At 40.9% G+C, this 14,962-nt stretch overlaps 1 protein-coding gene across 3 annotated transcripts in view; it reads left to right on the forward strand.

The window, feature by feature from the left end:
* The window catches only part of SSH2 (slingshot protein phosphatase 2), a gene marked incomplete at both ends in the record, with an annotated part of 261,436 nt that overhangs the window by 208,445 nt on the left and 38,029 nt on the right, over positions 1 to 14,962 (forward strand). For all 3 annotated transcript variants that reach the window (XM_080712744.1, XM_080712746.1, XM_080712745.1), the window contains 3 exons: positions 6,444 to 6,638; positions 14,014 to 14,107; positions 14,226 to 14,354. In XM_080712744.1, the coding sequence (XP_080568870.1) occupies positions 6,444 to 6,638; positions 14,014 to 14,107; positions 14,226 to 14,354 (418 nt within the window). The remainder of the gene's footprint in view (positions 1 to 6,443; positions 6,639 to 14,013; positions 14,108 to 14,225; positions 14,355 to 14,962) is intronic.

The raw sequence follows: 14,962 nt of genomic DNA on the forward strand, positions 1-14,962 counted from the left end.
TGAGCTACAACCTCAGCCCTTTTTGTTTTTTATTTTTGAAACAGGGTCTTGCTCGGTTGCTGAGTCTCACTGTGTTGTTAAGGCTGACCTCAAACCTAAAATCCTCCTACCTCAGCCTCCAAAATACTGGGATTTCAGGTCTGCACCATCACATCAGGCTGCTAGCAGCTATTTGCATAATGCAAATAAAGCCTAGAGAAGACATCAAAGTTGTTAATAACCATCAAGTGGCATTTCCTGACATTTGGGGTTATTCACTGTGTGCCAGGTGCATTGCATGGGTTATATTTAATCATCACACCAGGCCCTAAAATAGTATTGTTAGCCCTTTATGGATGAGAAAAGCTGAAGGTGTTATGTAATTGTCCTGAGAGTGTCTCATTAATTTAGACAGAATAAACTCTAATTCTTGATTGATTGTCTAGGAAATAATCTAGTAGAACCAGAGAATGGTAAGACTTTGCGTTCGTCCCCTATTTGGGGATGTACATTTCAGTTTCTCATTGCACTGCCTGTCCAGTGGTAGAGGCCTCCACGAGGAGCAGAGTATGTATAGACGGCAAGCAAAGCAAGACATTTCATTCCTGAAAGCTGTAATCCTGGTGCTGGGGAGGCTGAGACAGGAGATCACAGGTTCAAGGATAGCCTCAGCAAACAGTGAGGCTCTTACAAACCTAGCAAGACCCTATTCTAAAATAAAAAGTAAAAAAGGGCTCAAGGTGTAGCTCAGAGGTAGCATGCCTGAGTTCACTCCTCAGAACGAGTTTAGAAAGGAGCCTGAAAACGACCCCAGGGAGATCACCTACCCCCGAGTAGCAGAAGTGATAGAATCGAAGAAGGCAGAGTCCTAAGAGTCACTGAACATTAGATGAACATCAGTTCCTGCAGTAATTGAAGTAGGACAGAGTTTTAGGTCTTGCGTTTAGGCCAGATGTTTAGATTTAGGGCATATTTCACAGGGGCATTTCTCACAGAAAACTCTGAACCTTCTTTGAGTAAGACTCAGTTAAAGGTAACTGGCCTACTCCCAGGTACCAAGTAAAACCAAAAAGCAGTAAGGACTATAAATGACAGTGTTTTCTGATATGTTGTGGGGAGTCTTAATTCAAGTAATAACCCTAGATTCAACTTTGATGTTCTGAAATAAACTGAGTAGGCCTTGCTGTTAACTTATTACTGAAGAAACACTTTTGGTTACCACATGGAAAATAATGAATTTAAAGTCATAGGGGAATTTTTTTTTAAAAAGATCATCAATACAGTGATCAAAACAGCATTTAAACCAGGTGTTTCCTTTGCAGGAAGGTAGTTACTGCAGTCTCCCACTCTTGTATGCAGCCAGAGTATGGAAGCAGCTCTGCCTTGCGTGTATTTTAGGGAAGTTAAGCAGATGCTGTTGCAAATGCTTTTGAAGCATGTGTTTCCTGGATGAAGAAAACGCATGTGCATTATCCTATATGTTACACTAAGTTGTTTCTTACCTTTGAATCTGTGTAATGAAGCAAAATCTTGGAGACTTTGTCTTACTTAGAGTAATAGCATTTTAAAAGATTCTGCAACTTTCTTTTAAAGGAAAAATCTGTTCTTGTAATAAAAATGAACTGGCATAGCCAAGCATGGTGGCACACGCTTGTAATCCCAGCATTTGGGAGGTTAAGACAGGAAGATCATGTTCACAGACAGCCTCAGCTACTTAGTAAGGCCCTTTGTTACCTCAGTGAGACCCTGTTTTGAAATAAAGAATGAAAAATAGGGGTGGGGTGTAGCTCAGAGGTAGGTAGAATGCCCCTGAGTTTCATCCCCTGTACCACAACAAAAAAGAAAAGAAAATGAACTGGCATGTTACTCCTTAAAATTTTTTTTAATTTAAGCAAGGCAGGGCAGTGCATGCCTACACTTGGGGAACTAAGACAGGAGGATTACAGGCCCAAGGCCAGCCTCAGTAACTTAGCCAGACCCCTAGCATCTATTTCAAAAAAACTTTTTTGCCATGCTTGGTGGCACACACAAGTATTTGGGAGGCTGAGACAGGAGGATCACAGGTTTGAGGACAGCCCCAGCAACTTAATGAGGCCCTTTGCAACTCAATGAGACTCTCTTTTAAAATAAAGAATAAGGCCAGGCGTGGTGGTGCACGCTTGTTAACCCCCCACACACACACACACACACGCTCTTGGGAGGAGGATCGCATGGTTTCGAAGCCAGCCTCAGCTACTTAGTGAGGCTCTCAGCAACTTAGTGAGACCCTGTTTCCAAATAAAATATAAAAAAGGTCTGGGAGTATAGCCCGGAGGTAGAAAGCCTCTGGGTTCCACCCCCAGTACCACCAAAATAAATAAATAAATAATAAAAAATAGGGCTGGGGGTATAGCTTTGAGGTAAAATGCCCCTGGTTTCCATCCCCAGTAACACCAAAAAAAAAAAAAAAAAAAAAAAATCCAGGCATGGAGGCACACACTTGTAATCCCGGCACTTGGGAGCCTGAGACAGGAGAATTGCAGGTTCCAGGCCCACTTGACCAATTTAGAGAGACACCCTCTCCCCTACAACTTACTGAGACTCTGTTTCAAAATAAAATAGGGCTAAAGGGTATAGCTCAGAAGTAGAATGCCCCTGGGTTCTATCCCTAGTACCACAAAAATAAATAAATAAATAAATAAATAGGGCTGGGGTGTGGCATGCAGGTAGAGTGCCCCTGGGTTTAATCCCCAGTACCAAATTTTTTAAATTTATATAATAGGGTTTTGGTAGGATTTAAGGAACTATTGGTGGACTATTGGTGGTAGAATAAACTGGATCAGTCTTTCTGGAAAGTTATTTCCTTGTCATTTTTCATGTTCTTTAACCTTATAAATCTAAGAATTCACTTTGAGTTAATAATCATGAATCTGCTCAGAGATTTTAGCTAAATTTTTTAGTGTTCTCATAATACAAAAAATAGAAAACAATATAAATATCTGAAAAATAGCAGGGTGTGGTGATGCATATCTGTAATCCCAGTACGTGGGAGGCTCAGACAGAAGGATTGTAGGTTTGAGGACAGCATCAGCAAGTAATGAGACTCTCATCAACCTAGCAAGACCCTGTTTCAAAAAAATAAATAAATAAATAAATAAATAAGGCTGGGAATATAACTCAGAGGTAGAATGCCCCTGGTTCAAATCCTAGTACCACCACACACACAAAAAAAAATATGAGTCAGTGAAAGTATGGTACATCTATATTACTGAATATTATGTAGTCATTGAAAATGAGCTAGTTGAAGAATACTTATTGACAGGGAAAGATGTTGAGGACAGACTACGAAGTAAAAGAACAGTTATGCAGAATATGGTCATGTCTTTATTTATTATGGATCTGTGCATAGACAAAAAGACTGGAAAGATTTGGATCTGCAGTAAAACTTTAGCAGTAGCTTCTGGGTGGTAGGATTACAGCACATTTTTCTGCCTTTATCCGAAGCTCATAATTATTTATTTTTTTATTGTTGTAGTGCTGGGGATCAAACCCAGAGCCTTTCATGCTAAACAGTATTATACTACTGAGCTACATTCCCAACCCTAATCCAGTTTGTAAAGACCATGGTTCACTTTTGTTTTAAAGGAAAAATAAATAAAAAAGTCTTTTCAAAGGTATTTGTAGCTAGGCATGGTGGTGCACATATGTAATCCCAGTATTTGAGAGGCTGAAACAGAAAGATCACAGTTCGTGGACAACCACAGCTACTCAATGAGGCCCTTTGCAACTAAGTGAGACCCTGTTTTAAAAATAAAGAATAGACTGGCGTGGTGGCACACCCTTGTAATCCCCGCGCTTGGGAGGCGGAGACAGGAGGATCACGCAGGTTTGAAGCCAGCCGCGCTGGCTTAAGAGACCCCGTTTCCAAATAAAAATATTTTAAAAAGTAGGTCTGGGAGTGTAGCCCGGAGATAGAAGGGCTTCCAGGAACCCCAGTACCACCAAAAAATAAATAAATAAATAAATAAATAAATAAATAAATAAATAAATAAATAAATAAATAAATATAAAGAATAGAGAGGGGCATAGTGGCGCACGCTTGTAATCCCAGCATTTGGGAGGCTGAGAAAGGAGGATCACGGTTTGTGGACAGCCTCAGCTACTTAGTGAGGCCCTCCGCAACTCAGTGAGACCCCATTTCAAAATAAAGAATAAAAAATTGGGTAGGGGTGTGGCTCGGAGGTCAAATGCCTCTGAGTTCCATCCCCAGACCCGCAAAAAACAAAAGATTAAAAAATTTTAAAAAATAAAGAAAAAATAGGACTAGGGCTGGGTGTGGTGGCACACACTTGTAATCCCCTTGCTTGGGAGGCAGAGACAGGAAGATTGCGCAGGTTTGAAGCCAGCCTCACTGGCTTAAGAGACCCTGTTTCCAAATAAAAATATAAAATAGGTCTGGGAGTGTAGCCCGGAGGTAGAAGGGTTCCATCTCCAGTACCACAAAAATAATAATAATAAATTAATTAAATAATAAGACTAGGAGTATAGCCCGGAGGTAGAATGCCCCTGGGTTCCATCCCCTGTACTGGGGGGGGAAAAAAAAAAAAGTAAGCATTTGTTAGCCAGACATGTTGGCACATACCTCTAATCCCAGTACACGAGAGGGTGAGACAGGAGGATAGCAGGTTCAAGGGCAGCCTTAGCAATTTAGCAACAATTTGAGTTGTCAGTATTTGGAATTTTTTATTCCAAATAAAGAATAAAATAGGACTAAATAGGACTGAGTATGTAGCTCAATCTCTGAGTTCAATCCCCACTACCACACACACAAGCATATGTTATAAAGTGAATAAAAAGGTATTAAAAGGTACTTTAAAAAGTAAAGATGGGCATGGTGGTGCATGCTTGTAATTCCAGCATTTGGGAGGTTGAGATAGGAAGATCATGGTTCGTGGACAGCCTCAGCTACTACTTAGTGAGGCCCCCTGCAACTCAGCGAGACCCTGTTTTTAAAAAAAGAAGAAAAAATAGGGCTGAGGGTGTAGCTCAGAGGTAGAATGCCCCTGGGTTTCATCCCCAGTACCTCAAAAAAAAAAAAGTAAATAAAAAGAAAAATATGTAAACGGGTTGGTCATAGAATTCCTTTTTTTTTTTTTTTTTTTTTTCCGGGTCTGGGGATGGAACCCAGGGGCATTCGACCTCTGAGCTACACCCCAGCCCTGTTTTTTATTCTTTATTTTGAAACCAGGTCTCACTGAGTTGCAGAGGGCCTCACTAAGTAGCTGAGGCTGTCCGCGAACCACGATCCTCAGGTCTCGGCTCCCGAATGCTGGGATTACAAGGTGCGCCACCACGCCTGGCGCATAGAATTCTTTTATGCTGTCTTTTTCTTTTAGGAAAGAGACTAGTTTATAGCTGATAAAACATTTCATTTGATAAGTACTCATTGAGCTTCAGCCATGAGCTAGGCCTTTTCTTGACATTGAGGTAGGAAGGTTCTTGCACTTTTGCATCTTACTTCCTAGTATTTCTGGCTGAAGTTTTTCTCAAATATATAACCAGAAGATACTTTTCAGTTTTGTTTACTCTTCTTGGGTTCCTGAGTTCAGAGTCAGAAGATTTAATTAGTCTCAAATAACCAGGGCTGTTCTTTTTCTTTTCTTTTCTTTCCCTGTGGTACTGGCGATTGAGCTCAGGGACACTGTACCTCCAACCCATGCCCCCAGCCCTATTTTTTTTTTTTTTTGGAAATATGGTTTCTTGCTGAGTTGCTGAGTCTTAATAAATTGCTGAAAGTAGCCTTGAACCTGCAATCCTCATCCTCCTGTCTTCAGTCTCCCAAGTACTGGGATTACAGGGCTGTGCCACCATACCCAGCTCAGTGCTGTTCTGAATAAGTAGTTTATGTATATGAATAAATGGTTTAAAGAATTTGACAGACTAAGACACCAAGAATGATAAACATCATTAGATCAGTACTTCCTAGACACTGAAAGTAATGATACTTCTAAGAACTATATAGAATGTTTGCTACTATACAATCCTTTGTCAAGGGAAACGAATCTTTGTATAATGAATTGTTGAGATGTTTATCTAATAATAAAGCTACAGCATGATTTCAACTATGGGATCATGAGCTCTATAATTACCTAGACCTTCTTTTCACCAGTGAGTTGTCAGTACTCTTTCTTCCCTTCTCCCAAGCCCTACCTTAAAGATGCTTTATATCTTTCAGTAAATATACATAGTATATTTCATAATTCATAGTCTATTTCATCATTCATAGTCCATTTCAGTAAATATATTATGGTTGGATAATAATGTGGTATCATCAGGATCAGAGACTCTTAGATTCAAGGGAGTGCATTCTCCAGAGACCAAATTCTATAGAATTTAAAACTTGAAAGACTGAGTACACATGGGTTGTTGGCCTTTTGGTACCCCACTGTTGTTCTACAGTGCTGATTTCCCAGCTTACCTTTCAGGTCTGCACTACAGAGTTTACACAAGGCTTGTGAAGTAGCCAGAATGCATAACTACTACCCAGGCAGCCTTTTTCTCACCTGGGTGAGTTATTATGAGAGCCATATAAATTCTGATCAGTCCTCAGTGAATGAATGGAATGCTATGCAGGATGTGCAGTCCCACCGGCCAGACTCTCCAGCTCTCTTCACTGACATGTAAGTAGCTTGTTGAGGATTGGGGAAGCTCTCCCTGTTCTGTCCTGACAGCTCTTCCTCCCTAACCTCTTCCTTTGGGGAATCAATCGCACCCAGCTTTATTAGCCACCTCCAGCACACTCCCGCCATATGTGAAGGACCCTTTTCTTTTTGCTGCCTGCAAAGGCATGTGGAGTTTCACTCGTAGGCACGGCGGGGGCTCCATGGTCAAGAATTGCAATACAGCCGGGTGTGGTGGTGCCCCCCTTCAATCCTAGTACTTGGGAGGCTGAGATAGGAGAACCACAGGTTTGTAGCCGGCCTCAGCTGCTTAGTGAGACTCTCTGACTTTAGTGAAAGCCTGTTTCAAATTAAAGAAGAAAAGCTGGGCATGGTGGCACACACGCTTGTAATCCCAGCATTTGAGAGGCCAAGACAGGAGGATCGCAGTTCGTGGACAGTCTCAGCTACTACTTAGGCCCTTTGCAACTCAGTGAGACCCTATTTCAAAATAATGAATAAAAAATATGGCTGGGGGTGTCGATCAGAGGTAGAAGGTACAGGTTCAATTCCCTGTACCACTAAAAAAAAAAAAAGGAATGGGCTTAAGTTTATATTTACATTACCTGTAAAAGTAGCATTTGATAAGGAAATGAATGGCAAGAGGCTTTTTAGAGGAATGTTTTTAATACTTAAGAAAAAAAGATGTTTTCAACACCTAGGTTATTCATTCTAAACTTATTTCTGTTCCCCCCCCCAAAATTTTTGTAGTGCTGGGGATTGAACTCAAGGTTCATGCTACCTCCAAACTACATGCTCAGGCTGAGTTTATTTTTTATTTGGAAATAGGGTCCCTAAATTGCTGAAAGCCTCACTAAGTTGCTGAAGCTGGCTTCGAACCTGCAATCCTCCTGTTTTAGCCTCCCAAGTACTGGGATAATAGGCATGTTGCCACCACTCCTGGCTTGTTAAGAAAAAAATTTTTAGAGCATCTTATCATTCAGTGTCTTACTCTAGACCACATTTGCCTTATTAAGTCCTTGTCAGGAGACTTTATTAAACCTCTGTGTTGTGCTGTGAGTTGGATAGAGACCTGAGGTAGAGATAATATTTATTTCCTTTTTAGGTTTGTGTACTGAAACTTGTGTGACTGTTTTGGAAATTTTTTTACACTTAGTTCCTGCTTTGGAAATTAATCAGGATGTTTATATTTTTTTGAGTTGATCTTTCTGCACTCACAAGGTATTCTACAACTGGAAAAGAAAAGTAGTTACTTATTACAAATAGGATTTTGCCTTTAGAGTCCTAAAATCATGCCAAAACTGCTTATGACTTTTAAAGGCTTAATTTAGAGCTGGACGTGGTGGTACACGCTTGTAATCCCAGTGTTAGGGAGGCTGAGACCGGAGGATCGTGGTTCGCGGACATCCTCAGCTACTTAGTGAGGCCCTCCGTAACTTAGTGAGACCCTGTTCCAAAAAAATAAAGAATAAAATAGTGCAGGCACTGTAACTTGGAGGTTGAATGGCCCTGGGTTCCATCCCCAGACCCACTAAAATAATTAATTAATTAAATGCTTAATTTAGATAATCTAATAATGCTAATAATCTAATAAATGCCTTTTACTAGAAAAGGTGAACTTTCTAAGACTTGCCAGAAATAGTCATAAAAGCACTGGGATCATTTTTGCATGGAGTGTTATTGGTAATTAGGACCTGCTTTCAGTAGCCCTGGTCATTTCAAGATCCCATAGTAACTAAAAAGATAAGGATTTGTGGAAAATGTTATTCGTAGCTTTATGCTTCATAGATGGCGGATAGGTTTCAGAGGAATGGATGTCTTATCTAGCTCTAAAAAGAACATTCTAAGCTGGGCTTGGTGGTACACACTTGTAATCCCAGTACTTTGAAGACTGAGACAAGAAGATCGATCGCAGGTTTGCGGCCAGGGTCAGCTACTTAGTGAGAACCTCTGCAACTTAATTAGAGCCTATTTCTTTTTTTTTTTTTTTTTTTTTTTTTTTTTTCGGATCTGGGGATGGAACCCAAGGGGCATTCTACCTCAGAGCTACACTCCCTGCCCTATTTTTTATTCTTTATTTTGAAACAGGGTCTCACTGAGTTGCAGAGGGCCTCATTAAGTAGCTGACCCTGGCCACAAACCATGATCCTCCTGTCTCAGCCTCCCTAATGCTGGGATTACAAGTGTGTGCCACCACACCCCCTGTGAGAGCCTATTTCAAAATAAAGAATAAAATACACCTGGGGTTGTAGCTCGGAGGTAGAACGTTCCTGGGTTTAATCCCTAGTACCACAAAAAAAGAAAAAGAACATTCTAAACCATATTTACATGAGAAAAAGAAAACCCTTCTTCCCACGGTTCCTGGTTTTATTAAAGAAGATTTTGATACTATAAAAAGATACTATAAAAAGAGATGGGAAGATGGAGGGAAGAATAGAACAGGGAGGGGAAGGGAGAGGAGAAAGAAAAGAATTGTTCATAATCTCTTTACATCCACAAGCAGAAACTTTATGTCTCTAAATAAAAGGTGGTTCCCCACACCTGCTAGAGACACATTAAATATTAGAGTTTGGCGGGGTGTGGCGGCGCATGCTTGTAATTCCAGCATTTGGGAGGCAGAGACCTGAGGATCGGTTCACGGACAGCCTCAGCTACTTAGCGAGGCCCTTTGCAACTCAGTGAGACCCTGTTTCAAAAAATAAAAACAACTAAAAAATAGGGCTGGGGGTATAGCTCGGAGGTACATGCCCCTGAGTTACACCCCTAGTACTACCCCTAAATGTGTGTGTGTGTGTGTGTGTGTGTGTGTGTGTGTGTGTGTGTGTGTGTTGGTTTGGTGATTTTGTTTTGTTTTGGGGGATTTTTTTGGTGCTACTGGGGATTGAACTTGGAGCATTTTACCTCTGAGCTGTACTCCAGCGCTCTTTGTATTTTTTTTTATTTAATGGGTAAGTTACCATGTGCTAGCCTCAAATCTGCAATCCTCACGCCGGGCTTGGTGGCGCTCACTTATAATCCCAGCATTCGAGAGGCTGAGACCTGGAGGATCGCAGTTCGCGGACAGCCTCAGCTACTTAGTGAGGCCCTCTGCAACTCAGTGAGACCCGGTTTCAATATAAAGAATAGAAAGTAGGATAAGGGGTGTAGCTCGGAGGTCAAATGCCTCTGAGTTCCATCCCCAGACCCGCAAAAAAAAAAAAAAAAAAAAAAAAATCTGCAATCCTCTTGTGCCTCCCAAGTACTAGGATTATATTCCACCCTACTTAAATATTAGTTCTTAGTTTATACAATGTAACCTGAATTTTAAGATATATTTAACAAATAAATGTAAGCCTGTTCATAAAAAATAAAGAAGACATGGAAAGGCCAGAGTTTTAATAATGATTGTCTCTGGATAAAAGAGTTTTTAGGTTTTTTTTCTTTTTTCTCTGTGTGTGTGTGTGTGTGTGTGTGTGTGTGTGTGTGTGTGTGTGTGTTTGTATGTGTGTGTGTGTTCATTCGTTACTGGGGATTAAACCCACAGGCATTCTACATCCCCAGCCCTATTTTTTATTCTTTATTTTGAAACAGGATCTCACTAAATTGCAGAGGCTTCACTAAGTAGCTGAAGTTGGCTCTGAACCTGTGATCCTCCCAAGAACTGGGATTACAAGCTTGTACCACCACACCCTTCTCTTTTTTTGCATTTTTAGAAATTCTTTAAAAAAATTTTCATCCCTTCTCCTTTCCTAAATTGACTAAAAAGGGCTATAAAAGAATGCTACAAATACAAAGAAAATGTGTGCCAAATGGACTAAGTACTCTACTGCAAATAGTTGTATATTTGAAGTCCATGCAAGTAGGCAAAGAAGGGACTGTACATGTATGGTGCCTCCATTGTACAGCTAGTGCTGTCAGGCGCTTTACACATGGTGTCTCATTTAATCCTTAGAGTCTCAGGAGACAGGTATTATTGCTATTCTTATTTTATACGAAAAGAAACAGGTTCAGGGAAGAAAAGGAACTTGCTCAATTTTCAGATTTAGGATTAAAATCTAGGTCTGTTTTTTCCCAAACAACTGTGCCTCAAAGAGGTATAAGGGAAGCTGGACGTGGTGGTGCACACTTGTAATTCCAGCATTTGGAAGGCTGAGATGGGAGGATCCCAGTTCGCGGACAGCCTCAGCTACTATTTAGTGAGGCCCTTTGCAACTCAGTGAGACCCTGTTTCAAAATAAAGAATAAAAACTAGGTTTGTGTGTGCAGCTTGAATGTAAAATGCCCCTAAGTTCTATCCCTAGTACCGAAAAGAAAAAAAGTATAAGGGATTGGAAATCTAACCTGTGCATACAGGTACTAAAATTTGTTTTTGCCAATAAGCTTTTTTTGTTTGTGTCTGTGGTACTGGGGATTGAACTGAGTGGTCTACCTGTAAGCTACACCCTCCAGCTTTTTTTTTTTTTTTTTTTTTTTTTTTTTTTTTTTGCAGTACTAGGGATTGAACCCTGGGGCATTTCTACCTAAGAGCTATTCCCTACCCCTATTTTTCATCCTGTTTTGAAACAGGGTCTAAGTTGCAGAGGGCCTCACTAAGTAGTGTGGCTGGCTGCAAACCTGTGATCCTCCTGTCTCAGCCTTTCAAAGACTGGGATTACAAGTGTGCACCACCACACCAGTTTTTTGTTTTGTTTTAATCAAGGTCTCACTAAATTGCTGAGGCTGCCCTTGAACCCGAGATCCTCCTGTCTCAGCCTCCCAAGTACTGGGATTACAGTTGTGTTCCACTGTACCCATTTACTAATATGCCTTTTTAACAGAAGACTAAAATTTTACATTTACTTTGTGCTATTAGCTGCATCCAGGTTAATGAGGTATAGATAAGAATTTTATTTCTAATCAAGGCATGGATGCCTTGGCTGGTTTTCAGGGAAATGGTAGAGGTAGTAGCTGTATTATGTAGAGTTCATGAGAAGCTAACTCCAAGGTTGTGGGGTTAGACCTTCCATCTTTGGAGATTACTGAAACTATTTTTGTGGCCAGTGATAAGACCTAGGCCCCAAGGGCAGGCAGAATGCCTGAAGGCATACCATCTCCATCTCCTAATAAGGAAGTACAGAGTACATACCTTTCCTACTCTCTGACAGCCTCAGTCAAATTCCGCCTTTAAGCACCTAGTTACAGTGAACCAATCAATATATTTCTGTTAATTGGAGAGTTAATTTCATATTAAATTTTTCAGGGTAGCCAGGTGTGGTGGCACACTCTTGTAATCCCAGCATTTGGGTGACTGAGGTAGGAGGATCATGGTACATGGACAGCCTCAGCTACTTAGTGAGGCCCACTACAACTCAGTGAAACCCTATTTCAAAATAAAGAATAAAAAATAGGCCTGGGTTCTATCCCCAGTATGGCAACAAGAGAAAGAAAGAGAGAGAGAAAGGAAGGAAGGAAGGAAGGAAGGAAGGAAGGAAGGAAGGAAGGAGAAAGAGAGAGAGAGAGAGAAGAAAGGGGGGGGGGGGAAAACAATTCCAGGGTAACTTTATTTCTAAGAGAGTCAGAAGACTAAGGAAAACAGTACGGTCCTGCAGGTAGACTGTTGGTCTGGACTAAGCATTCTGATTTTTCAGCCAATAAGTATGATTATCAGCATGTCTTTTGTTTCCATTATCTGTAAAATGATAACAATTTCATAGATATATTGTGAGAGTTGTCATGGGGGGAAAAAGCACTTTGAGCTAGGCATGGTGATGCCCACCTGTAAATCCCAGTACTTAGAAAGCTAGGACAGAAGAATCACAGGTTCAAGGCCATCCTCAGCAACTTACTGAGGTCCCTCACCAACTTAATGAGACCCTATTTTAAAATAACAAATAAAATAGGACAAGGGGTTTGGAACAAAGGTAGAATGTCTCTGAGCTCAACCTCTACTACCAAAAAAAAAAAAAAAAAAAAGACAGATGGACATGGTGGCTCACACTTGTAATCTCAGTACTTGGGAGGCTAAGCCTGGAGGATCTTGGATTGGAGGCCAGCCTCAGCTAGTGAGGCCTTCTACAATTTAGCGAGACTCTGTTTCAAAACAAAGAATGACAACTTAGTGAAACCCTGTTTTAAAATAAAGAATAAAACTAGGGCTAGGGATGTAGCTCAGAGGTAGAATGCCCCTTGGGTTCAATTCCCAGCGTCACAAAAAAAAAAAAGAGAGAGAGAGAGAGAGAAAAATAGGGCTAAGGGTGTAGCTGGGGTTAGATTGCTTCTGGGTTCAATCCCCATTAGCTCCCTCACTCCCCCCCAAAAAAAGAAAGCATTTTGGATAGATGTACTCTAGGGAATTGATCCCTACGACCCATTTTGTGAGAAAATTTGCCGTATTAAAAAAAGGCAAGATTGGGACCAGGATGTACCTCAGTTGTAAAACACCTGCTTTGCAGGTGTGGCATTCTAGATACAATCCCTAGTTCCAGAAAGACAAAAAAAAAAAAAAAAACTTTAAAAAAGGCAAGATTAGGTCAGGCGTGGTGGTGCACACTTGTAATCCCCGCACTTGGGAGGCAGAGACAGGAGGATCGTGCAGGTTCAAAGCCAGCCGCGCTGGCTTAAGAGACCCGGTTTCCAAATAAAACATATAAAAATAGGTCTGGGAGTGTAGCCCGGAGGTAGAAGGGTTTCCAGGAACCCCAGTACCACCAAAAAAAAAAAAAAAAAAAAAAAAAAGCAAGATCATTCTTCCCTTTTTCCTGTTTTCTCTGAACACAATAAAGAATGATCACTGTAGGGTACCATTTTAAGCTACAGAAGACCCAGTGCTATAGTGGGTCCTACTATCTACCCAGTAGCTTGATGGTCTAGCTCAGTGAGTGACACCCAGGAGTACTTGATGGGAAAATATGGATGTGGTCTTCCATTAAAGAACTACACTCAGAAAAGGGCATGGTGGTACATACTTGTAATCTCAGTACTTGGGCTTCTGAGGCAGGAAGGTCAAAAGTTCAGGACCAACCTCAGGAACTTAGTGAGGCCCTGTTTTAAAATAAAAAATAAAAGAGGACTGGGGGAATATCACTTGGAGGTAGAACACCTCTGGGTTCATTTCCTAGTACCACACACACACACAAAAAAAAAAAAACTACACTCAGTATAGCTAATTTGCCTTTGCTGCTTCATGGATCTATATGTATTTAAAGGCCTTTGGACATGTATAACCTCTTCAAGTAATAATTTCTACATATAGACATGCTATACTTTCCAAAAAGAAACTTTAAAATATTTTAATGTGCCATGCTTTCAACAGTATAAATTGGAGGATAATAGAATCAAAGCTTGCCAATTTGGAAACATGTACAATTATCAACGTAGTGACATTCCTGCTTAAGAAAAATCACTCCTCTCTTCTCAGACCCACTGAACGTGAGCGAACAGAAAGACTGATTAAAACCAAATTAAGGGAGATTATGATGCAGAAGGATTTGGAGAACATCACATCCAAGGAGGTGAGAGACCTCGGGCCTGCTGACCTCGGCCAGGAGGCTCAGCAGACGCGGGCTGGGGATGGCGCACGGCGACAGCCAAGGGGACTTACACAGATCGGACGTGTCATCTTTGTTTCAGATACGAACAGAGCTGGAAATGCAGATGGTGTGCAACTTGCGGGAATTCAAGGAGTTTATAGATAATGAAATGATAGTGATTCTTGGTCAGATGGATAGTCCTACACAGATATTTGAGCATGTGTTTCTGGTAAGTTAAATGTTAGGATTACTTTAAGTGATGTGCTGAAGCTGTCCTCTGGGGGTAGAGAAGAATTGGGAAATTTCTTAGTATTTAAATAAAAAGTAATTTACAAGCTGGGCGTGGTGGTGCACGCTTGTAATCCCAGCATTTGGGAGGCTCACGAGGATCGCGGTTCGCAGACAGCCTCAGCTTAGTGAGGCCCTCTGCAACTCAGTGAGACCCGGTTTCAAAATAAAGAATAAAAAATTGGGCAGGGGGTGTAGCTCGGAGGTCAAATGCCTCTGGGTTCCATCCCCAGACCCGCAAAAAAAAAAAAAGAATTTACAAGCCAGGTGTGGCAAATGTTTGTAATCCCAATACTTGGAAGGCTGAGACAGGAAGATTGCAGGTCTGCATCCAGCCTCAGCTACTTAATGAGGCTCTCTGCAACATAATGAGACCCTGATTAAAAATAAAGAATAAAAAACGGCTAGGGTGTAGCTCAGAGGTAGAACGCCCAGTACTGCAAAAAAAAAAAAAAAAGTAACTTATATTCAAAACAAAAGTAATAAGTACTCAGACTTTGCCAGGTACAGTAACACATATAATCCTATAATCCCAGTACTTGGGAGACC

Source organism: Muscardinus avellanarius, assembly GCF_963383645.1.
Source record: "Muscardinus avellanarius genome assembly, chromosome: 16".
Lineage (NCBI taxonomy): Eukaryota > Metazoa > Chordata > Mammalia > Rodentia > Gliridae > Muscardinus > Muscardinus avellanarius.